Here is a 26,286-nt window from a genome sequence, read left to right on the forward strand (position 1 = left end):
CTGGGCAGTCTGTTCCAATGCTTGACAACCCTTTTGGTGGAAGGGGCAAAACCACTTGTTACCAGCTTACTAGAAAATACATTTTTCCATGTAGGACAGGCATAAAAACGTAGATTTCTGCCCGTCAACTTTCACATGTCTTCAGCACCTTATCTGGGCTGTGCTCAATAATTAATAGAAAGAAAGTGGGATTACGAGTGGAAGTATGCTAGCAAAATTATTTGCTAGCTTTCAAATATGCCATTTCTGTGAAATTACCTGTCTTTGCCCTCTGCAACCGAGATGCATTCATGTTTTGTACTTGTAACTTCATAAGGTATTCCAACTTATATTTGCGTTTCAAAGAATTAAGCTCTTTAGAGACAAATAGGACTACACGAAGGAAGGCTACATGCAGGCAGTTTTGAACTGTTTAATCTTGTCATGCAATCTTAATCTGTTGAGGGACAGCCTAAAACCAGAGTCTTTTCCTGAAAAATGGTAGCAAAAACATTCTTGAAATAGATAGAATCAGGCATGTTAATTGTAGTTTGCATGGCTCAGAAAACCTTCAGGGTCAATCCACAAAGCAAACTTTGCATTTCTAATCATGTGTTCTGATGCAATATCCTGGAGGGCTAAATGCTGGAGCAGATGGACTGAAGCCCACAAAGCTGCCCATTGCACGCTGGTTTGTTGTCCAGAATCCTCATATTTCTCTGCACCTAAGTCTTGCCATTAGGTGTTCAATTTCCTGATCTAAACAGGAGACCGAGACCCACCTGAACCGAGACTCAGCATTTCTGAACATGCTTTGGCATTCACCTGTAGCCTCACCATACAGTTGTACACTTGTTCTTGAAACCGTCACCCGTGAGGTACGCAGCATGCTCTCTTTCTATTGTGGGCACAACAGAAGCTGTTCTGCTGCTATTTTTTGGCCCTTCCCCTCCATGCTGGGTCAAACGCAGAGCTTCTCTAGCCTCAAGCAATTAAGACCTGTGTTGCAGAGGTGAAAAGGGAGTCCAGGTCTTTGTAACAGTTCATCAAATTGAACCAAGGAAAACAGCCCAAGAGGAAAGCAGATGGCTCAAGAGGTGCATCCAGAACCATTAGAGAGATTTCTCATTGACTTAGGAATTATTGCATGTGCGTATGAACACTGGGTATGTGGAAAAGACTTTCCAGTCGCTCTTTCCAACAACTGAGAGAAGTGACTCTCTCCACTTCTTTTGCTCAATTTAGTAGGAATAACCTATGTTCTAAATACAATCTTTGTACTTCCTCGTTCCTTAAGCATCAAGTCCAAGAAGTACATGATTCTCCATGTTGTAGATGTGGAGGGGTACAAAAATCAGCGTTGGCCAAATGCAAAAGAAGTCCAATCTGACAAAAGAGTGTTAAGCTCAGGCTGCACGAATATATTGAATGACAGAACAAAACACATGGAATTGTGACAGCATCCTTTGCAAACCTGTTTCCCCAGAGTTTGTGGTGTTTGACTAGTTGCTGAGTATCATATTCACTCAGGACGCACTTCCTGATCCTGCAAAGGCTGGTTAGCGAAGTAGAGGCAGCAAAGAGAGTGCCTTGGAGGAGTGAATGTTCTTCCCCTGTCTTCTAGCTAACCCAGTCATGACTCTGAACAGAAACCCAGTGCAGATGGGTTCAAGACTTGATAGGAGACCAGAAAAGGAGGAGAGGCCATGCAATGAGGATATTTATAACCTTCTGAGAAATACAGTCTCCCTCAGTCTCCTGTCCCTTCTCCAGAATTATTTGGCAACTGCTCCTCTTTCTCAGGTATCAGATTTTGTTCAAACAGTGTGTGGGAACAGAGGACGTCTTCTTTGGGATGAGCAGGAAAGACCCCTCCACAGCCTGCTGTGAAGATATGGTGGTGAGCTGAACCTGTATCTCCTATGCCTTCTTTGTGCTTTTTCTCTGCCCTTTTGAATCTTGCTGCCTTCTTGAGGGACAGAATGTAACCACTAAGTTATATTGAGACCTTTGTCCTCCAGTAGGATTATTCCACCTCACTGCAAGCCTCAGTTAAAATTCAGTTACTACTAGCAGTCAGAGTCAGTTAAATGACTCCACTCCCAGATGAAAACTCACAGTGCCTGGAGCCCTCTGCAACGGCTTCCCGCAGTCAACACCTGCCTCAGCTATGGCATCTATCAGACTCCCCTCCCTCTCCCTTAAAAACGACAAAAGCTGCACACAGGAAAAAGTGGAAAAGCAATTGACAAGTTTAAACCCACACTAAGGCCAGTAGACTACTCTAGGGAGCAGGCCCTTCCCCTTTTTCCAGGGGACAATATTTAAGAAAAGGCAGATGGGGTGCAGGGAGAGGAAAGTAAATATAAAGTAAAGCTCATTACATGTTATTTGCACCCCTCCATCATTTTGGAGATTAGAAGCCTAAACTGCAAAGCAGAACTGAGCGTTACGGCAGTTCTGCTAAATGTGTCATCATTCACTTCCCTCTGTTAGTAAAGAGACAGTGGAAGGTGCATTCTAATCACACTTTATCAAAAAGTAGTGATATAAGACTGTCCCTGAAAAAAAGTCTTCCCAGCAGAATGGCTGACCATGTTCTTTCCCGCACCCTTGTGACTCAACAAGCTACGCTACCCCAAATCACGACACAAAGAGCATTCTTCTACAAGCACATCTAATAATTTTTAATTGTGTAGGAATTCTGCTTACACGTACCTACACAAAAGCAGTATTGCCCAAAAGTACAGAAAACAAGGCCCACTTTCACAAGTGGAAGCATACCAAATTGAAACACAAACTCCAGCCAGCGACAAGAGGAATCTGAGTCTCTCAGACTGCTGCAGCGCCTTCTGAGGCTCTTCCTTAAAATGTCCCTGCAAGGACCTGAATAAAAGCTTATGAAGTCCCAACTGAACATACTCAAGTTACATTTAAGTACTTGAGAGCTCAGCTGTGGAGTCACACACTGTTTAAATCCCTCACGGGCAGCATTTGTGTATTTCAACAGCCTGCATGCTGTTACAAAGAACAGAGACAAAAACCACATACTTTCAGCACAAACTTCATGCAGTCTCTCCAACTGGAGTGGGTGAATTCCAGTCAGACACTGCCCATGGCAGGGCGGGTGGAACTAGGTGGTCTTTAAGGTCCCTTCCAACTCCAACCATTCTATGACTTGATGAAAGACTGGCAACAACAAGAAATTTTATTGCAAGACAAGAATCAAACCCAGATCATACTTGGAAACCCTGGTCCCCAACAACCTCTTGTTCTCTGTGGAGATTTTAGGCTAGTCTTTTAAACTTGGAGTCTTTCAGTCAAATGCAAACCGAAAACTGCGCTCTTGCTCCTTGCGGCGGCTCTCGCAAACCTTTGTCACCTCTTCTACCTTTCTCTGCAACACGGCTGTGGGAGAAACAAGTCATTAGGCTTACAATCACCTTAGAACACAACCCTGCACAGTTTAGCCTGCAGGAGGAGAAAGAAAAACATTTCATTTTGACAGTCATTCAGATTTCACAGCGCACAAAGGAGGAGGAAAACCCACCACAAAGCGCTGCTAACCCTCCAAGGGAAAGAAGATTGTCTAAGAAGTATTCTGAGGAATTCAGGGACTGGCAGGCAGAATCGCAACAGTCCTAGGACATTTGTTGACACTGCAGCCAGACAGTGCAGTTCAGTGCTGGTGAGAGGAGCACAGCTTTATTCTGCCATGCCCCCCTGTGGCTGCTAACATCAGTTAAACTCAAACCCGTGCATAATTCTTGGATCCCTCACAATGAGGCACTTGGGATGAGAAGAGTTCCTTTTTTTTCCTGTTTGTTTTTAGTGTGGCACCATGGTGCCATACTAAAGAGTGAATGCTACATGCTTTCTATTTACATTCCCGAGAAGCTGTAAGACAACTCTCACCTGAGTTCTGGTCAATCCACTGCAATGAATCCATGTGTGCATTCAAAATTTTACAGATCTGCTGAAGCTAAGGAGAAAGAGAAGCAGCAAGTCATTTCTTACACTACATGAAAACTAAGAACAGTGAAACACAGCCTGCCTGTCCCTGCCTTTGCAACATGATGCAATCAAATTCCCAATATGTACAGCTCCACTAACTTAGCAGCCACTTTCCTGGCAAATTCTGTGCAGCAACTGTGTTGCTTTGCTTCTCTTTACCATCAAGAAAACAGACAGGTTTCAAGCATATGTCTGTGGCTTCGGCTTCTTCCAATTCAGACCTAGGAACCACCACCACATTAATCACCTTAGGCTTGAGGTGGCAAAAGTAAAAAGGAATGGGAAAAAAATTCAGCCTGCAATACCGAAGGGAAATTTTTACTTAAAAAAAAAAAAAACAAACCAAAAAAAAAAAACGCTTCTTGATAAAGCCAAAAGGAGTGCCAAGATCCATTTAACAGATCAATGTTAAGATATGTTTCTTAAAACAGTTGAAATCCAGGAAAAATTAGATAACAAGTTTGAGAGAAGTGACCCAAGGACAAAACAAAATACTGTTCCAAGGTTGAAACTACAAGCTGCAGAGTATCCACAAGTGGATAATCAAAGAGTTAGAACTGTTTAAATATCCTTTGTCTCTTAACAACATACAGAAAATGAAGCTTGGATTTACCGGGTCACTGGTGTCTGCTGGGCCTCCTGATATATTCAGGTGTTCAATTATGTCCTTCAGATCTTGTGCCATACGCTTCAACTGAGCATCTATGTTTTCAGCCAGTTTATAGCTGCAAAATGCATGGAACCCAAGGTCAGGATATTTAGAGTGAATTTCAGAAGACCTGCTCCCATTCACAACTTCAGGCCATCAGAATTAGCTTCCGCGCCTTTCAACCAAGGCTGGCAAATACATGGCAACAGCACCATGAGAGGCATTCTGTCACACAGATAAAGTAACTCCTAACCTCCTCTCTTGACAGATACATGCAGACAGACAAGCAATGGTGTAGAGGATTTTCTGGAACGCTTTACCAGAACAGAAGAAAACAGCTCCTCCAGATTCTTCACGATTCATCTCTCTTGAACCAGACAAACACTTCTTTTCATTACCCTGCTACAGTTCAACACTTAAGGCTTACAAGGATGCTTGAGCCACACATACTTCATTCTGCACTCATCACTTCTCTCAAATAATCTCTTCTAAAAAATCATTGATTTTCAGAGATTCAGCCAAATATAGTAACCTTTCCCAGACAGCTGATTAGACCAACACCCAAAGAGCTTTTCATGCTGATTTAAGGGCCTCCAGTCACAATCCTCGTTTCTAACGCGTGAAATCTACATTGCCACGCACAAGACAGGATTACATATTTGACAAAGGCCGCTGATGCATCCCAACTCTACTTCTTGCTCATTGACCACCACCACATTAGCCTCCTCATCACACGTTCCAAGCAGATTTGTGCCTTACGTCCTCTCCCGTTCTTCATCTGCATGCTGCAGGTAGATGGTCCCGCTCTGTTCCTTCACAGACTCCTCCAGAGGGGTCAACAAGTCTTCAAGCTCTTTCTGCTGTGACAGAATGAAGTCTAGTTCCTGATCCAGTCTGAAAAGACAAAGTGTTAACTGCTCCACTTGGAGGTTAGAGACATTTTAGATCTGCCATACCACAACACAGGAAGAAGATGCAAAAAAGAAACAAAATCATCTCAGACATTCATAGTTTCATACCTCTTCTGATCAAGCTTCACCTTCTCTACTTCTCTGTGTAAGGAAGTAATCTGGAAACAGAACACACTTAATTAGACTACGAAAATTCAAAAGTCAACTCATAAGAGAAAAGTGGTGGAACTGGGAAAGCCACCAAGTGTCAAAGCCATACAAGTGTCTCCTGTGTCTACAAGAAACAGTTACATAAAGATTCACAGACCAAGACCTGAAGAAGGGAGGTTTGGATTTGACAGCTCCACCCTGAGATAACTTATTATCATAGTGTAAACTCACAGAACAGATTTCCAAGCTTCAAAGCCTACAGACCAGACCAGACATACAGTGAGTCTTTCACAAGCACCCACATATAATTCACAACTATTTTTTTACAAGTAGCAAGTCCCACTACATGACTTGCTGCATCTGTAACACTTAAGGCCTTTCAGGATCTAAGCAAGCAAAATCAGGTTACATTTGATGTCACCTTACCTTCTCCCCGTTCTCTATCAGCATCCGATCCCAGGCATTAACTTGCGTTGCTTGATGGAGAAAGTGTTTCTCTTGGTCTTCCAGTTCCAGACTCCACTTGTTTATCAAACTCTCCAGCTGGGCATAAGTCATCACCGGAGGTGCGCTGAGAGGAAGGGCAAGACAGTACAGAACACGAGATCAAAAACCAAATTATAAACATGACAACACTCATTTTCCCTTCCTCCACCAGACACCAGCATTCACGTTTCCTCTTGCTCCAGTTGGGAAGTAGTCAGTTATAACAAAATACTCACGTGGTTGTTGTGGTGGTGGTTATGGCAGCTGTAGAAGTCCCAGCTCCAATGGCACCAGCTGTAGTTAATGGCTTAAGATTCAAAGCAAAGCCAGAAGCTGAAGTAGTGCCTGAAAGAGATTCAAGTCAAGCAACAGAAGGGGACACATTTGCTATCTAACAAATCCACAACATGTCCAATATATGCTTCTAATCTCGGTGCTGTAGGAGCTCAAATAGGTCCCTTTAACAAAAGGTAAATACCAAGTCTGTCAAGAGGGGAATGAAGCACATCTTGACAGAAAAGTAGTGGACTGTAAATGCCTTCCTAGTAGCTCTAGTTAAACGAGGATGCCTGCACATAACCTGGGCATTAGAAACACAGTGTTAGCCCAAAGACCCCTCTCAATCTCCTCAGGTTTTAATATCAGACCTAGTAACTTATCAGCAAACCCAGCTCCTCTCCTGCATCTTTGCAGAAGATGAGTTTTCTGTATCTTCACAAAGGTAAGAGCATCTACGAGATCCTACTCTCAGCCAGTCACATGGCACTTCTAGGCACTGAGCTTAAATTCTTCATAGTCACCCCAGAAACAACCTTTAGAAAGACCTTGAGCTGAGCAGCATCCATGTTAATACACTGAAAACTGACCATTAACTGCATCCAGAAAAGGACGTTCAGTCCCCAATCCCAACAGTGTGCAGCAGCAATTCCACTGCAGATTTTCACATGAGTGGCCACTTCAATACAGCACTTATCTCTGCATATTTTGGCAGATTTTTGAGGAAAAATTAAATGAAACCCAGTACTTTGAAACTTACAACATGGAAGAAACAGAGCCATTCTGCACCAGCACAGGGAGGCTAGAGAAGGCGGAGCCAATCTATGTACTTTACTTGCTCCAGACTACAACATCAAAGCCTACGGGCCTTCCTTCACCCAAAGCCCTTTTGCTGCCAACAGCCTCTCAGAAGTCATAAGTAACTGTTACATTTGGGGAGACGGAAAAGGAGGATCAGGAAAAGAAACACTGTGTTATTTACAGTTACCGGAGGGCACTAGAAATTAGAACTGCTCTGCTGCTACACCAGCGCGACCCTTTACGCTACTACAGAGCACTGAAGTCAGGCTTCCTTCTCTTCAGCTACTTCCAGCATCAAGTTCTTACCAGTGGCAGTGCTTGTTGCGGCAGCTGTTGTTGCAGGAGCTTTTAATCCAAACCCAAGCGTTCCAAGACTGGCTGTCCCAGCGGAAGGGGCACCAACTGTAAACAGAAGGCAACATTAAGAGTGCACGTGATTTATTAACTACAGTGCCCCTTTGAAAAGCTCTGTACGAATCTACTTGCTAAAGCAATACAATTGCACATACTACAGGAAACACGCTGGTCACACCTCAGTTGCCTACCCTCCCTTAGGGTCAGCTTTGGAACTAGAATGGCAATGCAAGCATTGCAGAGCTACTGAAAGTACAAGTTGTGAGGTGGTATCTACAGCACCTACAAATTGCAGCCAATTTGTTAAAATTAATCAGTGTGGCTTTAACATAAAACTTGTGATGGTGCTTGGGACCAGCTGCCTAGGTTTTCAGAGGTAGGAGTAAGAAAGCATTATGTATGGAACAGTTGCATTAACATGAATACTTAAAGCAAGAGTCAAAGGCAAGCAGACTCAAGGCACTGGCGTCTGGAGGACAGCAGCTTAAACATCACTAGAAAGATCGGTTGTGGCGATACAACCCAGGCAAAGAAACAAAACACGCACATACAGCTAAAACTGCCCCAGGCTGCTTGCCCACTCTGACTCTAAAGTGTGCTTTGGTTTAAACAAAACGCTCCATGCCTTACCACTGAAGACAGTTTGCCAGAAATCACAAAGAAGGAAGGTGGCAAACAGCGAGAAGAGCTGGCCTGTTGAATTCTCCCCTACTACCTCAGCATCTGCAGCACAAACACGCTGCTCATTTATTCCCCCAACAGAGAAAATCTGTATATTGTGACTTACGCGAGAGGCCCGTGGTGGTAGATGACGTCGGTGCTGACGAACTCACTATAGATGCAAACAACGTAGGCCCCGTTGAACCAAGAATGGAGGTTGTGGTGGTAGCAGCAGTTGTAGCAGCTGTGGATGTTACTACAAATGGAAAAAGCATCTATCTTGTACAATCATGCTGAGAATGCCATACAAATTTGCCCACCTACACCAGTTTTGTTATGGATGTTAGAATTCTAAACTATTTTTCCTGTACTCTACCTCAATTCTATCCCTTTTCCAATGTGGCCTTTGAACCTGTGGGTCCCTTACACTACGCTCCAGCAACAAGTACAGAACAGAATTTGGTGCGTGGCACGTAATAAAAAAAAATACAGGATACTAAGTTCAACGCCTGTATGAACTGTCACAGATTAATGACGCCATGGCAAACTCACAGTAACAAACGCTTCTAGACCCTTTCCAGACTCCAGTTTAGAAAACTATTCCCAGAAGCACAGCAGATTCACAAAGTCTGGAGTAATCTCGAGTTTCCCAAAAACACTTCCTACCTCCAAGTTTGGTTCCAAAGGACAGAGTGGGTTTCTGGCCGCTACTTGTGGTCAGCGTTGCCACGGGAGCGCTGGTGGCTGCTGTTGAAGTCAATGACCCAAAATTTAGACCTGGAACAAGCAGCATAAGTAAAAAGAAAAGATGAACCTTTCACGAGAGAGAAACTGCTCACACCACTATTCAAGTTCGAATCCCCAAGAGTAAAACAAAAAAACATTAATAATGTTCAAAGTAACAAATACTCTGCTCTATCTAGGAAACCTCCTCACCATCCCCAGCTGTCCTCCGTGCCAACTGGCTTCCTGACTACAGCTGGCATCTCAGGCACTCACCTGCGGGCTGCCCCCCAAGGCTGAAGGGGGTTGTTGACTGCGTTGCCACTCCTAAGGTGGCAGCAGTGGTGGTGGCAGCAGCAGCTGCAGGTGCTGTTCCAAAGGTCAAGCCTGTGGTGGCTGGTTGCGGAGCTGCAGTACCAATGGTGGAGGTGGCTGTTCCGGCCTGAGTCGTGGTACCACTGGAAAAAGTAAACCCTCCAGTTGTCCCAGGCTGGGCCATGGTGGTGGTGGTGGTGCCAGCAGATCCAAACATAAAGCCAGAAGGGGCTGCTGCCTGACTTGAGGGCACGCTGGTTGGTGCAGAGCTACCAAAGCCAAAGCCCCCTGTGACTCCAGTAGCCTGAGTTGCAGTGCTGCTGCCAAAGTTTAATTTTGGTGCATTTGCCCTAGAGAAGAAAAGAGAAGAAGCCAATCTGAGACACACCTCCAGACAACTACCAAGTCGGCTTTCTTACAGACCCTTTGCTGCAGCAGAAACCACATTTCAAGAACACGTGCACTTGATTGGGTTAATTCTTCAGTTTTCACAGACTGCATCACAGCTCCTATCATCTACAACCCTTTAAGCCTCTTTATTCTGACTCCCCCCTAATTACCACAGCAATTAAGCAAAGCTGCTTATTCTCTCAGCTCCTCAGCACCCCGTTCGCTTCCCTCTACGTAAGACCATTTTGTTTCAACTAACTGCTAGGCCCCATGCAAGCCCCCTGCCCCTGCTCCCGTCGATACCCCAGTTTCAGCCCGAAGGGTGGAACAACTTATTCTTAACACCCATCGGGAAAAGGCAGCGCTGACAAGTAACGGCTCCCACTGAGCGCGTCTCAAAGGCGCTACCGTGCAGCGGGAACTCTAAGGCACAGGAGCAACAGGTTTGCTCCCTCGAGAAACACTCGCAAAGCGCTCCCAAAGCGACCAGGAGAACATCACCCACGCGTGCTCCCCAGCGGGCTCAGCACGGCCGGACCCCATCCCGGCACCGCCCGACCCCCCCTCCCCCCCGCCGCCGCTCACCCCAGCGGGAACACGTTCGCTGCCGGAGCCGCCGTGGCCGTGGCCGGCGTCCCGAAGCTGAAGCTGGCAGGCTGCCCAGCAGTGACCGGCGTGCTGAAGGAGAAGAGCCCGGCGGGCTGGCTGCTGGCCGGCGTCTGGGCCGCGGCCCCGAAGCTGAAGCCCCCCGAGGCGGCAGGCGTGAAGGAGAAGCCGGTCGTGGCCGTGGTGGCGGCCGTCTTCGGCGTGCCGAAAGTGAAGCCGCCTCCCGCCGTCCCCGACCCGAAACTGAACTGGTTCATGGCGATGGCGGCTGTGGCCTACAGCAAGCGGGACCGACACCGGCAGGAACCCCAGGACGCTATGTGAGAGACTAAGAGAGGGCGACAGCCACTCCCACAGAACCCGCTATCCCGCCGCTAGGCGCTGCGCGCACATCGATGACGCATTTCACCGGCGCTCAGCACCCGCCCCTCTCCCCCACCTCCCAACCACCGGCCGCGTCTTCCCTCTCCCATCACCTATTGGCTAATCCCGCTGCCGCTCCGGCGATCTCCTCTCCGATTGGCTCGCGAAGCTTAAAGAGGCGAGGCGGGGCAACGTCGCCTCGTCGCTGTGGTGACGGGCGACGCGGCCGCCGGAGCCTGTACCTGTGCGGTTGCTCTGGGGCCTTCGGGCGTGCTGGAGCGACTGCTCGTTATTGCGGGAGAAACGGCCGCCCTGGGGGGGCCCGCTGTGCCACGACTTGGAGTGCCTGGTGTATCAGTAGGAGGGTAGGCTGCCTGCCCCGATACCCGTGCAGTGGGGCGGGTAGCCGTGGCCATCCTGAGGCTGCCTGGGGCAGGGCGGGTGGGCAGAGAACCTGTGTGAAAAGCTCTGCCCGGCCCCTCAGCGCCAGGCTTGAGCCGAGGCGTCCTTCTGCTTTCTGCCCTCGCCCTGGCTGCCACAGCTGCAGATCCATGTTAGTCCAGGGTCTACAGAGCAAAGAGTCCCTGTAAGGCTCGAGCCGTGGTTGCAACTAGTGTCTGTAGCACAAAAGAGGCTCTAATCTGAGCACAGAGATGAGAGGTTCACTATGTTCCATTATATGTGTTTTCATGTTGCACATGTAAGAGTTTGGCTAAAATTTATGCTTCTGGAACACATAGCAGGAAAAGTGTGCTTTCTGGATGGTACAGAACACATTTAGCTCCTTGTTCATCTGTGACTTCTTCTGTCTGCATAGGTGAGCTGTGGGTGTTGATATGGACAGTGTTTCCTCAGGCTCTTCTCTGCAGTTCCTGGCCAAACTGCTTCGTGATGATCAAGAGGAAGATGATGATGAACATGTGGTGAGTCTTTCATAGGAAATGCTCTTTTTTTCCATGTGGTACCACAGCCTAACCTTGTTAACTGAGGAGAAGCAAATCCCTCTTTTCCCAGAGCGAGTGAAAAGAAAATGAAAACCACAGAAGGCTTTGGACTGACTGAAACAGCTGGGTACTAGACGATCCTTTTAGAGTAACAAGCTCTTGAGGGAGAGAATAAGGAAGATGCCCCGGGAAAACAAGTAGAGTTTGTGACCCCAAAATGAGAGGAAGTCTTAATTACTCAGCCTGAAGGAAGTGAGAACAGGTAGATGAAAGAGCTTTAGACACTTTAGACTTCTCCCTGCTTTCCTGCAAAGCCTACCAGCAATGAAGGCAACTACAGCTAAATACTTCTTAAGAAGGCAAAAAGGTTGCTGCTCAACTTCTGAGTAAAGACTGAAATACCCAGAGGCGACTGAGTGCACTAAGTGTGTCAGGCATTGAAGAACTGTAGAGATAATTGATCATGCGGTACCATAGATATGTTGGTGATTGTAGAGTAGGGAAAGGTGAGCAATCGTTCTAAGGTGAACAATTAATGAGACAAGTATCTTTCTGTTCTTCTATATCAATTGGTCTCGGGACTACATGAAAAACACAGCGTTAGGAAAACGTATGTTGTTCCTGCAATATGCAACTACTGTTTTTATCTAGGCATGCATGTGTGCGGGGGAGAAATAGCCTAGGAGGGCCACAGATGCCAACAGTGTGGAAAGCCTCTATGCAGGCTCAAAACTTTGCTAAGTCTCTTGGGATTTTGAACAAGCTGTGCTATGACATGGGTAAGAAAAATGGCAAATTCCTCCAAATTGCTCCTCAACAAAGAGCTAGCTGGCTGACCCAGCGGTTGTGCACTAGTGGTGGCAATGGCAGTAATATTTGGGATAAAAGCAGTGTGTATCCCTAGACACTTCCTTTCAGTAGGTGGTAGATGTGGTCCTTCACGCTGTAACCACCCTTCAGCTATTTAACACCTGCCTTCCAAAGCCAGCATTATTGTTGTACATTTTTGCAGTAAACATCCTGATTTTAAAAGAATTTGTTTACATCTTATTAATAAAATGAATGACACTTCAGAGACAGAAATGGAGAACTGCCACAAGGGATGTCAATTAAGTCTGAGTCAGTCTGGGTAAATTGAAATCTTTATTTTGATTTAATTTAATGTTCTGTGCATATGAGGCACTTTTATCAAACCAAGGAATCTTCATATTATATAGAGAAATGCCTCACATTGGCTTATTAGCACTAAATTGATTCATAATTAGAGGGAAATGTTGTGGCCTCATATGATCTCTACTGTCAAAAGGAATCCAAATGCTGTGATGGGGCTTTCACGTAGCACCCTTGGTTTCCTGCAGTGTTTTCATGGCAGGCAAAGAATGGCAACTTTGCCAAAACGCCATGGAAACTAATACTCCGAAAGCACATCTGTCCGCAATACTGTGCTCCTGGGAGCGCTGCTTAAAGCCAGTGCGTCGAGGGCATTTTCTGCTGGGTGTGAGTGAAGACGAGAGAATGTTCAGTGGTTCGGTCATGGAATTGTGGGGTAATATTTTTGGGATTCTAACAGGGATTTGCTTGACCTCAGATGACATTTTCTATTTATTGACATAATCGTCGTTACTGAGCTGGGCTCAATGAACATTGATTGAAGTTCCATTTGCCTTTTTTGCAGGCACGCTGTTCTGTTAACACCATGACTCCTGCTAGTATTGGCCCAGTAAAGACAGACACCACTGGTAAGGAGGAGTGTTTGTATGTTTTAGCATTCAGTCCCCTGTTAGCAGACTAGAACAGCTGTAGAGAGTTCCTGAGTTACCACTGATGGGGTTTGCTTGAATAAGAGTGGTCACTGACCTCTGAGATGGAAATAGTTAATGCTGGTTTTGCAATTGCAGTGTAGAAGTCTTCTTTTCCCAAAAGCTTAACTGCAAAATATACAAAGAGAAGTGGAAAGGGTAACTCCAGAGCACAGCAGCCTCCAGTGGTGATGATAAGCAGAGTACAGAGTGCCGCCTGGTCACAGGCTGAGGGGAATCCTAACTGAGCAGCAAAAAGCTCCACATAAGTACTCTCACAGAATCATTAATATTCACCTAGAGCAAACAAGGAGGATGGACTTCTCACCTGCAAAGGTCTTTGTGGAATAATGTGGTTCCTAAATTTGCGTCAACGCTTTGGATTGTACTCAGGAAAGAAGAGAAGACAAGTTTAGTCTTAGCAAAGTTAATGTAAAAGTTCTCTCTGGAGCTAATGGTGTCACATTGTTGTGGAGCTTGGTTATGAGCCATAAGAGAGGTCAACAAGGACCAGGATGAGTGTAGCAGGAAAGGAACTGTGGCAAATAAAAAAAAATAGAGTACTTTTGCTTGGCGTTCCAACAACAACCAGAGATTCTACTGTAAAAACCTTCAAGTTGCAGATTTAGAATCATAGAATCGTTTAGGCTGGAAAAGACCTTTAAGATCATCGAGTCCAACTGTAAACCTGACCCCGCCAAGTTGCCGCTAAACCATGTCCCTTAGCACCACATCTCCATGTCCTTTAAATATCTCCAGGGACGGTGACTCAACCACTTTCCTGGGCAGCCTGTTCCAATGCTTGACAACCCTTTTGGTGGAAGGGGCAAAACCACTTGTTACCAGCTTACTAGAAAATACATTTTTCCATGTAGGACAGGCATAAAAACATAGTCTTCAGCACCTTATCTGGGCTGTGCTCAATAATTAATAGAAAGAACCGGATTTCTATGTGAGGAAGAGGTCCTTTTGTAAATGACTCTGCTCACTTGAAAATCTCCTGTCTGGGGGCTTGGGGAAGGTTAATATTTCATACTTCTCCACTGTACCCATTTTGAAGTGCTAGATACTTTATGCCTGAAAGGAGGATTTCCTTGACATAGAGATTGGGTAAAGGAGATTTAAGGGAAAGGAAAACATCCTCCCTCTGCAAATTCTCGTTTGTAACATACTGAGGTGAAGGAGACTGTAATCATTGGCTAGAATGCTTTTAATACAAAGATTTCTCTAAAGCTTAGAAAAATCTAAGTTTTCAGCCCTAGAGGAATGGAGACATTCCAAAACACAACAGTGTGATTTTTCTCATCCCTTACAGGTACTTTTCAAGTGAAATCTGAAAACAGGAAAACTATTTGGAACACAGAGGAAGTCCCAGAAGGATCTGAATTTGATGATACCTGGGACCCTAGAGAACAGCCAGAGTAAGTGAGCTGAGACTGCCTGCATGGGCTTTACATGGCATAAATGGGAAGAGGAGTTAAACAGCATCTACTTACTGCATTTGAGTGAAACAGCCAGCTGAAAAGCTCCTGCCTTGGAAGGAAAAAGGAAGGATATTGGTGTTGCCTGTAAAGCAGCACGCGAGGAGCGATTTTAACCTCTCCCTTGGAAATTTTCTGATTTGTAACAGAAACGTAGAGTTGGTTTTTTTCATCACAAGGCTATTTGCAGTGTCAGATACTTGTCTAAAGTGGGATTACGAGTGGAAGTATGCTAGCAAAATTATTTGCTAGCTTTCAAATATGCCATTTCTGTGAAATTACCTGTCTTTGCCCTCTGCAACCGAGATGCATTCATGTTTCGTACTTGTAACTTCATAAGGTATTCCAACTTATATTTGCATTTCAAAGAATTAAGCTCTTTAGAGACAAATAGGACTACACGAAGGAAGGCTACATGCAGGCAGTTTTGAACTGTTTAATCTTGTCATGCAATCTTAATCTGTTGAGGGACAGCCTAAAACCAGAGTCTTTTCCTGAAAAATGGTAGCAAAAACATTCTTGAAATAGATAGAATCAGGCATGTTAATTGTAGTTTGCATGGCTCAGAAAACCTTCAGGGTCAATCCACAAAGCAAAACAAAGCATCATGTGTTCTGATACAATATCCTGGAGGGCTAAATGCTGGAGCAGATGGACTGAAGCCCACAAAGCTGCCCATTGCACGCTGGTTTGTTGTCCAGAATCCTCATATTTCTCTGCACCTAAGTCTTGCCATTAGGTGTTCAATTTCCTGATCTAAACAGGAGACCGAGACCCACCTGAACCGAGACTCAGCATTTCTGAACATGCTTTGGCATTCACCTGTAGCCTCACCATACAGTTGTACACTTGTTCTTGAAACCGTCACCCGTGAGGTACGCAGCATGCTCTCTTTCTATTGTGGGCACAACAGAAGCTGTTCTGCTGCTATTTTTTGGCCCTTCCCCTCCATGCTGGGTCAAACGCAGAGCTTCTCTAGCCTCAAGCAATTAAGACCTGTGTTGCAGAGGTGAAAAGGGAGTCCAGGTCTTTGTAACAGTTCATCAAATTGAACCAAGGAAAACAGCCCAAGAGGAAAGCAGATGGCTCAAGAGGTGCATCCAGAACCATTAGAGAGATTTCTCATTGACTTAGGAATTATTGCATGTGTGTATGAACACTGGGTATGTGGAAAAGACTTTCCAGTCGCTCTTTCCAACAACTGAGAGAAGTGACTCTCTCCACTTCTTTTGCTCAATTTAGTAGGAATAACCTATGTTCTAAATACAATCTTTGTACTTCCTCGTTCCTTAAGCATCAAGTCCAAGAAGTACATGATTCTCCATGTTGTAGATGTGGAGGGGTACAAAAATCAGCGTTGGCCAAATGCAAAAGAAGTCCAATCTGACAAAAGAGTGTTAAGCTCAGGCTGCACGAATATATTGAATGACAGAACAAAACACATGGAATTGTGACAGCATCCTTTGCAAACCTGTTTCCCCAGAGTTTGTGGTGTTTGACTAGTTGCTGAGTATCATATTCACTCAGGACGCATTTCCTGATCCTGCAAAGGCTGGTTAGCGAAGTAGAGGCAGCAAAGAGAGTGCCTTGGAGGGTGGAGTGAATGTTCTTCCCCTGTCTTCTAGCTAACCCAGTCATGACTCTGAACAGAAACCCAGTGCAGATGGGTTCAAGACTTGATAGGAGACCAGAAAAGGAGGAGAGGCCATGCAATGAGGATATTTATAACCTTCTGAGAAATACAGTCTCCCTCAGTCTCCTGTCCCTTCTCCAGAATTATTTGGCAACTGCTTCTCTTTCTCAGGTATCAGATTTTGTTCAAACAGTGTGTGGGAACAGAGGACGTCTTCTTTGGGATGAGCAGGAAAGACCCCTCCACAGCCTGCTGTGAAGATATGGTGGTGAGCTGAACCTGTATCTCCTATGCCTTCTTTGTGCTTTTTCTCTGCCCTTTTGAATCTTGCTGCCTTCTTGAGGGACAGAATGTAGCCACTAAGTTGTATTGATGCCTTTGGCATCCTGTAGGATTTTCTTGTAGCTCTGAAGCATTTGTAGATTATATTTACACTTGCTAACCTGAAGAAATCACTTGTATCTCCTCAAGGGACCTAGTGCACTGAAGAGAATCTGTGCAAATGCATATGCTACATACAGACTTGAGAGAAATAAGAAATAGCTCTAAGATGAAATTTCATCTTAAACACAATTTTGGAGGGGAGAGGGGCTGGGAAGGAAATGTTTTTCATCTTCCTGCATATCTCAGAAGGTACGTGAGTTAGCAGAATGCTACAATTCTGACAGTCTTTAGAGTTACAGGTATCAGTTCTTGTGCCATTATTATATGATCAAAGATCTCCCTGCTTTCTGAACTTCGGGACAGCTAGAACTGCCGTGCATTTTTCCAAGTAGAAGCAAGCTGTCCTTGGAATACACAAAGCCAGGGGGGTTTGCTGGTTGTAGAATACCTGTCAAATACATTATCAGCTCATGATTTTGATGAAAATAGGATATCTGTACACATCACTAAGCTATTGAAAGCAAAGATTATCACTGTCATATTTTCTCTGATACAAATTACCTACTCAGAAGGTTGCTCTTTGACACTAGCATCAAAATATTCATGAAGATGAGCTCTTTTATGGCTTGGAGGGCTACATATCTAATCACAGCTTTACCTCTGCCCATCGTTTCAGATTAAAATCAAGCTGCCAGAGACAAAGTACTCAGACATCACATTAGATATCCAGGAAAAGGTTCTTGACCTTCGAACTCCCAAAAAGTAAGTGAAACACAATTGATAGAAGTACAGTTAATATCTTGTTTGAAAGAAGGTTTAACTAAGCCTTCAACTGAATGCCGTATGGAAAACAAAGTTAAAGATGAAGGTCAGGTTATTAACTGCACACGATAAATAGATATAGACAAAAACAACCATAGTCCTTCCATGGGTGTATAGTGTGCTAACTTTGAATCTGTGATACTGTTCTAGCAAAAAATAGCTTTAAGACAGATTTTGGCTACATAAGCAGTAAGGCTTCAAGGGCCCAAAATGTCTGGCAAAAAAACTGCCAACGGTCTTGAAGGACTTCTTGGGAGTTTGCTTTCTGAATACTAATTTGTACAAATGTATAACTGAAGGTGGTCAAAAATGTGCAGATACATTTTCATAAGTTGAAAGCCAAATTGTGGATATATTCAGGCTCGGATGCAGGGATGGAAATGTTAAAGGTTTCCCTAAAGAGATTTCCACTGAGTTCTTTTTTTGTAGGGCTATTTCAAACATACAAAGATAATCAACTCACTGATATACTCTGACTTCTCAGTCTTCCTCCATATTTACCTCAGTGTGCAATTGCCCTGCCTGAGATTTCCAGGTAATTCCCAGGTCTGTTTTTCTTTAAGCCCTTCTTCACAAAGGAGTGCTTTCATAAGAAAGCTCAATCTTCTCTGGGCTGACTTGCTGCATTGAATGGGATGTGAGAAGATCCCTATATGAATAGCTTCCTGCAAATAAATTCAATGTGCAGGCCATGGATTAAGTTCCAAATAAATTCTGTCCCTAGTAGACTAACTGTAGAAAAGCCACCTTTCTCACAGACAAAACCAGGCTGAGTCAATTACCTCCTGCTTGGATTTAACTGAAAGATACAACAGGAGTGGAAGAATGTTTGGAAGTGCTAGCTCTGAAACTGGAAAATCATGAGGAATAATTGTTCAGCTAATAACTTGTAGAACCTGTACATAGTAAAAGAGGTAGCTTAATGCAATGCTGCAGATGTAGGAAAAGTTCAGTATCTTTTTTCTTTCGCAATTCTATCTTTTTGGTGACTCAGATCTGCTGTTATCTTCTTAGTATCCAGCTGTCTCTAGTCATAAGCCTAGCAAATAAAAAGTTTGCTGTAAATCTAATGGTTGCTTGGGTACAGCCTGAGCCAGTGCTGCCTTCAGAAATATAAGTACAAGTCTTCTCAGTATGAAAGAAACAAGATTTCAAGTTCTACATACTGAAAAACACTGTAGTCTTGCAGATGTGTAGGAGGGCTCAAAGGAACTGTTTCTAACTCTGTAGTCCTCGGGCTGATTCTAAGCCCGTAAGCTGATCTTAAGGACTTCTTCAAATTATGGCAAACGGCTGCATTCAGTAGCTGTGTTGCAAAAGTGTTTTGACTGTACCTCTTTCAGCCATGGCTCCTGCAGGACAGCTGAAAAGGTCTGAAAAAGAATCGGCATGATTTAAACCCCAATTTAAAGTAACCCCCATCTACATTACCGTGTTTTCTTGTTAGGCTTTGTAGAGTTTGACTGGACGAAGCTCTTGATTCTAAAGTGTCCTTGATTCTGTTTGCACTGTCAATAGAGTGGAGGTCCAACACTGGCCCATCGAGTATATATCAATTATATATTGTTAACATATAAGCCTGGGATAGGAGGGGAAAGAGTCCAGACTCTGCATGAGCAAATAAGTTTGAACTGTCATCAATGAGAAGAGTTGAATGGGTCCAGATTGAGACATCCTTTTGAGGATGTAAACTGGAAGGTTTGTCAGACATTCCAGGAAAAGCTGTATGTCTAACATAGCGAGGGACTGTGGAATAGTTCCTGTGTCCAAGATCCAACCTTTCTTTGTGTATTATGTGTCTGAGCCACAGGCAGCAGATCACTGAATTAATCTTCACTGTAGGTTAAAATCCCAGCAACTTCATAACTCTAAGTCTATTCTCATACCTGAACTGTGCTTTGCAATGTAGACATATCCTTTGTGAAACTGGACTGGCCAGAATCTCTAATCAGGCTGCACCACTTATTTCTTATTACTAGAGAAGGCAAACTCCTGAAGACACTTTCAGGCTTTAGGCATTATTCAGATTTTACCACCAGGAGAGCATTATAAATGCAGCTTCTCTTTCCTCTGCGTTTAAAATGTAGCACTGTGCAAAAGAAAGAACAGTTGGAGATCCCACAATCCGTCTTTGGAAACTGTTGTCATAGCCACAGCCAAAAGAAAGGAATAGCATTGGAAATATTTCAGGGCTTGTATAGCTGTGCACCAGATATTGCAGGAACCCCACAACCTGTCATGAGAATGGAGATAGACTGAAAGAACATTCCTTAGTATACTGACTGGTGTATTGCAAGAGTAACTTGCAATGCCATCTCAATTGCTCACCCAGTCTGAGACATTGAAATTCACTGTATCCTCTTTTACAGGAAGCTGCTACTGCACCTCCCCTACCGTGTAGACAGCGGGAATGGCAAAGCTCGTTTTCTTTCTGAAGAGGAGACCTTGGAAGTCACCTTGAGAGTATCAAGGATGTTTGATTTCATAAATTTTGCCTGATGGGCAGAAAATAGAGAAAGTTTGCAAAAAGTAATCTGTTTGTTTGAAGTCTTCTTGAAACCTAACTGGTCATGAAATAGTAGATTGTTTCCCTTGAGCAGTCCAGGGGGAATATCCCTGGAGAAATCAAATGAGTCAGGAAGAACACAGCACCCCATCGGTTCTAGAAGCTGAAGCTGTCCAGCTCTTGCACTACTCTGGTTAATGTTCTGCTTCCTTCAGCCTGATACAGCTCTGTGAATCAGAATACAGGAGATTCTGTAAGCCAGAGAAAGTCTTTTTTTTTTTGTGGTTATGGCTGAGAAGTAGCATAATGAGGCTCTGGCCAGTGACTTTGGGGCTTAGTTACTGTTGCAAGACTTGCAAGAGGTAATATTCTTGCTTGGCCTCCAATGCTGGGACTGGGGTCAGTTCAGAATTTCCTCTTAGCTACTTTTTGATGCAAAGATCAAAGCTCTCAGGATCCATATCCACATCTGAGGCTCCTTTACACTGGCAGAACAAGGTAACCAACTGTAGTTGGATTGTTGAACAGCTCAGCTCTTTTGAACAATTTTTGACAATGTATGGTTCAGTGTTGTCTATTCACCTGCTGTCCCTCCAGCTATTTTTCTGATCTTTCTTGATTAATAAAAGAATGTGTTCTAATGAACAGTTCCAGTTACCTTTCACTCTGCCTTCTCTATATTATGTTCCAAGAGACTTCCTAAAAGTGAGATAAGAGGGACTTTGCATAACAAAGCATCACTTAAAGGGCTGAAATGTAGCAAAAGCTTTTCTTTGGCCTTGAGGTCCAACCTAGAGCAACAGAGATGGGCAACCAAAATGTTTCTCTTACTAGCTGCTGGGCAAATATATTCATTTGACATTGTTATTCATGCAGGAAACAAAGGTATTTGCTCAATGATCAAAGTGGAGAGGACAAGCAGGGCCTTGCATGTTGATGGACTTCAGGTACACTTAACCAAAATCTTGTAAGCACTTTAAAAACAAACTGGTTTGGGTCCTGCATTCTTCTGGCATCGGAGAGGAAAATAATTGACCAGCTAGGCTGCAGACAGTACCCATGCAGCTAAATTTGTGGCAGGCTGTAATGAGAAGGTGAATTCCCCATGATGGATTGAAGACACTGACAGTGAGTTTCCAGGTATATTTTTTGGTTTTGTCAGGAATTTTCAGAATTCACGGTATGTTTGTAATATACTGCATTATAACTCTAGGACAAATTAAGCTGGTGTCTGGACATGTCAACCACTTCCCTTCAAAGTGGAGCCATTGCTTGGTTCAGAATAATACTACCCGACCTCTGCTGTAGTGTTAATGCACTGGAAAGCAAATACCTTAGTTATGATTCATCACAAGCCGGATATGCTGATAACACTAAGGAGCTACTCCAATTTGTATTTGCTTAAGTTTCCATAAATTGCATTTGAATGTCTCTTATTCCTGCTCTACAAAGCTGTGGTGGAGGGGGGAACAATGCAGATGTATGAAAAGGCTGAGATCATTCCTCCTGACTCAGTTTGTACTGCCTGTGTATGCCAAGAAGGCTGTTTCTTGCAAAAAGGTTGTCTTTGTGGTCCCCGGACAATATGCTGCTTCATTTTTGCATTTCTTATACAGATTACAAGAAAAGTGGAAGGTTGACCTGTGTTTATACACATGTGAAGATAGCATTTGCCCAAATTTGTTCAGTAAATCCATGGCAAAACAGAGTATAACTCTGCTCTTCTGAGCCCCATTCCAGTGCTCTACCTACAGGGTAATGTTGCCTTTATAGTTGGCAGTAGTAATTTACTAAGCTTTAAATCATCAAGTTCTGCTTAATTTAATGTCAGTGTTTGATACTGAAAATAATGATGAATTTGGCTCATTGTGGTGCTCGCCGGTGTTTTAGTTGCCTATGGAAATGAGAGTATGCCACACTGGTATCCATGTCCTATTTTCTCCCCAAATACTTTTTGACTTGGGGGCATTTTATCTGCATTCAAGAGACAAAAATCTGGGGTAAGTACCTTTTCTAAGCAAGCTGGCTGCTGGAGAGAAAAGGGAAATACAAATTAGTACTGCCGAAGGGGGAAGTTCTAGTGTGATTTCTTGTACCTGCTGGCCAGTCATTCTGTACACCCGTGCTCCTGGCCACAGTAGGTCATCCCCACCACTCCATGAGGGGAAGCTGGCAAGTTGGTGACACAGCAGGATGGGGAAGGTGTTGCAGGGACACTGAGGGATATTGGCAGGGAGGAGCTGAAATCACTGTGTTAGGGTATATGAACATGGGGGACAAACTCACAGGATGCCAGGCTTCGTATGATCCACTGCTCAGAAGGACAAGCTGTACAGCTGTTTTCAACAGAGTAGAAACATTGGTCCAGGGGTGGGCAATTTGCTGTTCTGATCGCATCCGTTGTCTGAATGCACCATCACCACCCGGAGATCCTCTCACGTTCTTCCTTTCTTCCTATCAAGGAGACAGAGGCTGCCCTAGGCAAAAGGTTAGTGTTTTTTTTTTCCCGGTAGATTATCCCAAGAGGAAACTGGTGAAAAGGACATGCAGGCTGCCAAGCTTCCCAGAAATCTGGAGGTTACTGCCAGCTACAAGAGTTAACTTTTTGCGAGGGCTTGAAGGCAGTTTTGCTTTGCTGAACTAGCACAGGCAGAAATCCTTTTGAAGGGGATACAAAACCCCCTTTGCCTCTGAACATCAAAGCTGTTGCCTAAGTACCACTCCAACACCTGCAGGCATCTTAATTAATCAAAATTATGAGCCCAGTTAAACAACCCAGCCATTAAGCTCCAGCCATTAAGCATCATCAAGCTTTATTTGGTTCCCTAAGAAACATCTTGATTAAATGTATTGCAGTTAAGTAGAGGGTACTGTAGCTGTGGAAATGAGATGGAGGCTGTTTGCGGTAGTATCCGAATAAACTGCAGGTTTTCATCTCGCTTTGTTCACGCATTCTGTCCTCCAGTTGTGGTGGCAGAGCCACTATTCCCATTTTGATTTGTTCCTGCCTTCTGTCAGAACTATGGTGTTGCACTAAAGCACAGGGCCCAGCTTGCTCTGTGTTTCACCTCTCTTCATATTCCCCTTTGTCCACATACTGACCCCCTGAGGCAAAAATACTTTCCTCATTCTACACCCTGAGAAAGAGAAGACCCAGAAGAGTTGCTCCATATAAACACCTGAGACAGACCAAGAACTTAAGTTTAGCTTTTTCCCTTAAACCGGCAGTCTAGCCTCTGGGCTGCTCTCATTCCCATTTCCTCCAGGTCTGTTGTTGGTATCATCATATACCCCTTGTATTTGTTTTAAAAGCAAGACTACTTAATTTTTCTGCTGTTCAGTTTAAAGTTTGTATCCAAAATTTTCATATACTACTTTCATTGTGTGAAACACTGCTTTACCAGTATCTGCTTCCCTCCAGATAAAGTTTATCTAAAATAACTAAGCTGTATCTATGGTACAGAAAGATCTCTCCCCTACAGCCTACAAAGTAAGGAGAGAAGACCGGTATCGCTTCTGTCTTTCTCATCTAACCTTGGGCTCTGATGCTCAGTGCGTGAGACTGGACTGCTGCGGGCAAAACGGAGCACGCTGACACCCAGAGGGGTGCGAATACGCAAAGGAAACTCTCAGTGAAGTAACCTCTGTCGCCAGCGCCTCCCAGATTTTCTCATACAGATAGCAGGTGACTGCTTTTAGCAGTGTCTACTCTGGATGTTGGCAGCACGGGCCACGGGGTATACAGCAAAACAGAGCGATGGGTGAGGGCACGCACCAATGCCAAGCCATGCAGGCAGCACCTCGAATGCGGGCTCACTGCGCGCTCACATATCTATTGCTTGTGCACCTCCTCATGCTGGATCGAGTGCCTTTGAACCTGCTGGTGTTGGCAGACCTTTACCCTCTTCTCTGCAGCACCCGCAGCTGGGATTCATCCTTACTCCCTGGGATCCCCTTCAAAAGCTGCTGCCACGGACAGTCAGTCACTGTTGTCTGCCTATGGTGTTGGCTCCGGGGAAGGTGCCTGGAACCTGCTGGGCGTTGGATTATTTCTTTCCTATAATCTTCACAAACAGCAGACAATTTTTCTCTTTGTGTCTCTCTCTATTTGCTCACTTTGTCTTCTCCTTCAGGTAGATTTTACTTTCGTATTGTGATGCAGAACAGCCAGTCCCCATTTTTCCTTTTCCCTTCTGTTTGTGCTCATCTCAGGGGACTCTGATCTCTTTTCTTCTTTCCTAACTGCTCCATCTCACCTCCCTTGGTCATTCTCACATTAGGACATTTCTCACCAGAGTCTCCTCACAGGTTGTAGTTGATATATCTGACCATTGCTGGACATGCCAAATGTTGGTGAAGTGTGTGTGATTCATCTCCTGTCACTCAGCTTAATGCCGGGTGAAGCCCATTGTTCGTCCTTGCTGTGCGTCCAGTATGTGTGCACGGGGAGGGGACACAAGCAGGAGCACCACAGGCAGAACCTGGATCACGTTAAGGCAGTTATAGGCAGGACCACGGCACAAAAGCAACAGATGCTGCAGGTAAAGGCAGAGCTGTGTGAGGAGTGTTGCGAGAATTGAGGACGGGCCTCTTGGCGTGGGCACAACCTGCTTGAATCTGTGCTTCAAACGTAGCTGGCCCCACAGCTCCCCAGTGCAAATGGGGCTGCTTATGAAGGGATGAGCCAATTCAGAAAAAGTCAGAATTATTCAGAATTTCAACCTTTCCCAAGGCCTGAAAAGTTTCTTGCTGCTTCCCAATGTGTCTCTCTGTGTCCCAGATGAGAACTTGAAGTTTTTGAGATCCAGTCCAGGGCAACAGTGACACAGGCAACACAAGAGCACCTTTGATTTTGGAGTATTTCTCTTAATCCATTGAAATCTTTGACCACTTAGGGTTTACTCATCTCAAGGTTTCCTTTTCATCTCTTTCCTCTGTCTTCACGCAGTCATTTCTGAAGAGAAGATCATAGGAAGTTCCCAGCATCGTAGCAGATAACTGTCCACCTACAATCCTTAGAGACCGTCTCCCTCTAATTGTGAGCTTCGTTTGTGGATCCCAGCAGCCTGGCAGCTCACTTCTGATGCTGATCAGCATTTTTTTTTAATCCACACCATTTTAACTTGGTGGTATCACAACCCAGCAAAGACTGCCAAGGCAGTTAGGTTGTACTTGGCAACCTATCTCCTGCAGCTGCTCAGCAGAGAAGAAAAGAGCCATAGACCTCTTCTGGAAAATTCTTTTCCTGTTGGAAAGCTGCATGAAAAGGAAGAGGATAGGGAGGGAGATGGACACAGCTGATTTTGTTAACTCATAAAGAGATGATGTGGGCAAGTCAGACAGGGCAGACTAGAAACTGTAACAAGTGTAATGTGTGAGCTTAACGATGCTGTGAGCAGTGGGTGGGTGGGTTCCACCCCTCACACATGCCCAAATGAGAGTCTGTCACTACTGTGGTTTTCTCTAGCTGGAGACCCAGGTGATGGGATCTTCTGGCCAATAACTTTCTTCTTGGAAGACTCCGATTCCTGTTGCCACAAGCCTGAAGCAGAGCCTTGGGCGGCACTGTGGCAAGCTGGCAAGTCTATCGAGGGGAAGGAGGGGCTGACTTCACGTAGGATAGTCAGCTCTGCCTTGTCTCACCTGAGCTGATCCCATCCACCTGGGAGCCAGAGGGCTCCACCCAGGAGCAGTTAAATGGTTGCAGAGCAGCACTGGGAGAAGCTATGTGAGCAGTGGAGCTAGCAGGGGTGGTATGTGCTACGTTCATGGTGTTCCTGGGGCAGAGAGGAGGGAAAGTTGTATGACTACTGTATAAGAATCAGTAAAGTAGCTGGAAGATGTGTGATTTGTCTCGGCTTTGGGATTATCTGCGCTGTGCCTGGGAGATTCAAGAGGCAATTGCCCAACGGCTGCACGTGGGAAGCTCTGAAAAGGTGAGAAATGTTTCTGGTTTTGTTCTGCGTCACGGGCACTGTATGAAAACTGGACTGTCAGTGTGACTTAGCTGGGTGTCTGGCTCTTGGTCAGCAGCAACTGC

General features: G+C 44.8%; 2 protein-coding genes across 2 annotated transcripts; one reads left to right on the forward strand and one right to left on the reverse strand.

The window, feature by feature from the left end:
- Positions 1-2,554: 2,554 nt before the first annotated feature.
- On the reverse strand, positions 2,555-10,571 carry LOC309675824 (nuclear pore glycoprotein p62-like; the record flags this gene model as incomplete). Its single annotated transcript, XM_082488226.1, has 12 exons — positions 2,555-3,387; positions 3,895-3,961; positions 4,607-4,718; positions 5,402-5,536; positions 5,662-5,711; positions 6,130-6,274; positions 6,426-6,534; positions 7,573-7,668; positions 8,408-8,536; positions 8,947-9,057; positions 9,280-9,668; positions 10,294-10,571. The coding sequence occupies 12 exons, from the start codon at positions 10,569-10,571 to the stop codon at positions 3,296-3,298; spliced, it is 1,713 nt and encodes a 570-aa protein (XP_082344352.1). The 3' UTR covers positions 2,555-3,295.
- Positions 10,572-10,977: 406 nt separating this feature from the next.
- Positions 10,978-20,239, forward strand: DNAAF6 (dynein axonemal assembly factor 6; the record flags this gene model as incomplete). Its single annotated transcript, XM_082488197.1, has 7 exons — positions 10,978-11,042; positions 11,495-11,600; positions 13,297-13,360; positions 14,736-14,841; positions 16,706-16,802; positions 17,595-17,680; positions 20,110-20,239. Exons 2-7 carry the CDS (start codon positions 11,514-11,516, stop codon positions 20,237-20,239), a joined length of 570 nt encoding a protein of 189 aa, XP_082344323.1. The 5' UTR covers positions 10,978-11,042; positions 11,495-11,513.
- Between the last annotated feature and the right edge of the window lie 6,047 nt (positions 20,240-26,286).

This window comes from Vanellus vanellus (assembly GCF_965231255.1).
Source record: "Vanellus vanellus genome assembly, chromosome: 10".
Lineage (NCBI taxonomy): Eukaryota > Metazoa > Chordata > Aves > Charadriiformes > Charadriidae > Vanellus > Vanellus vanellus.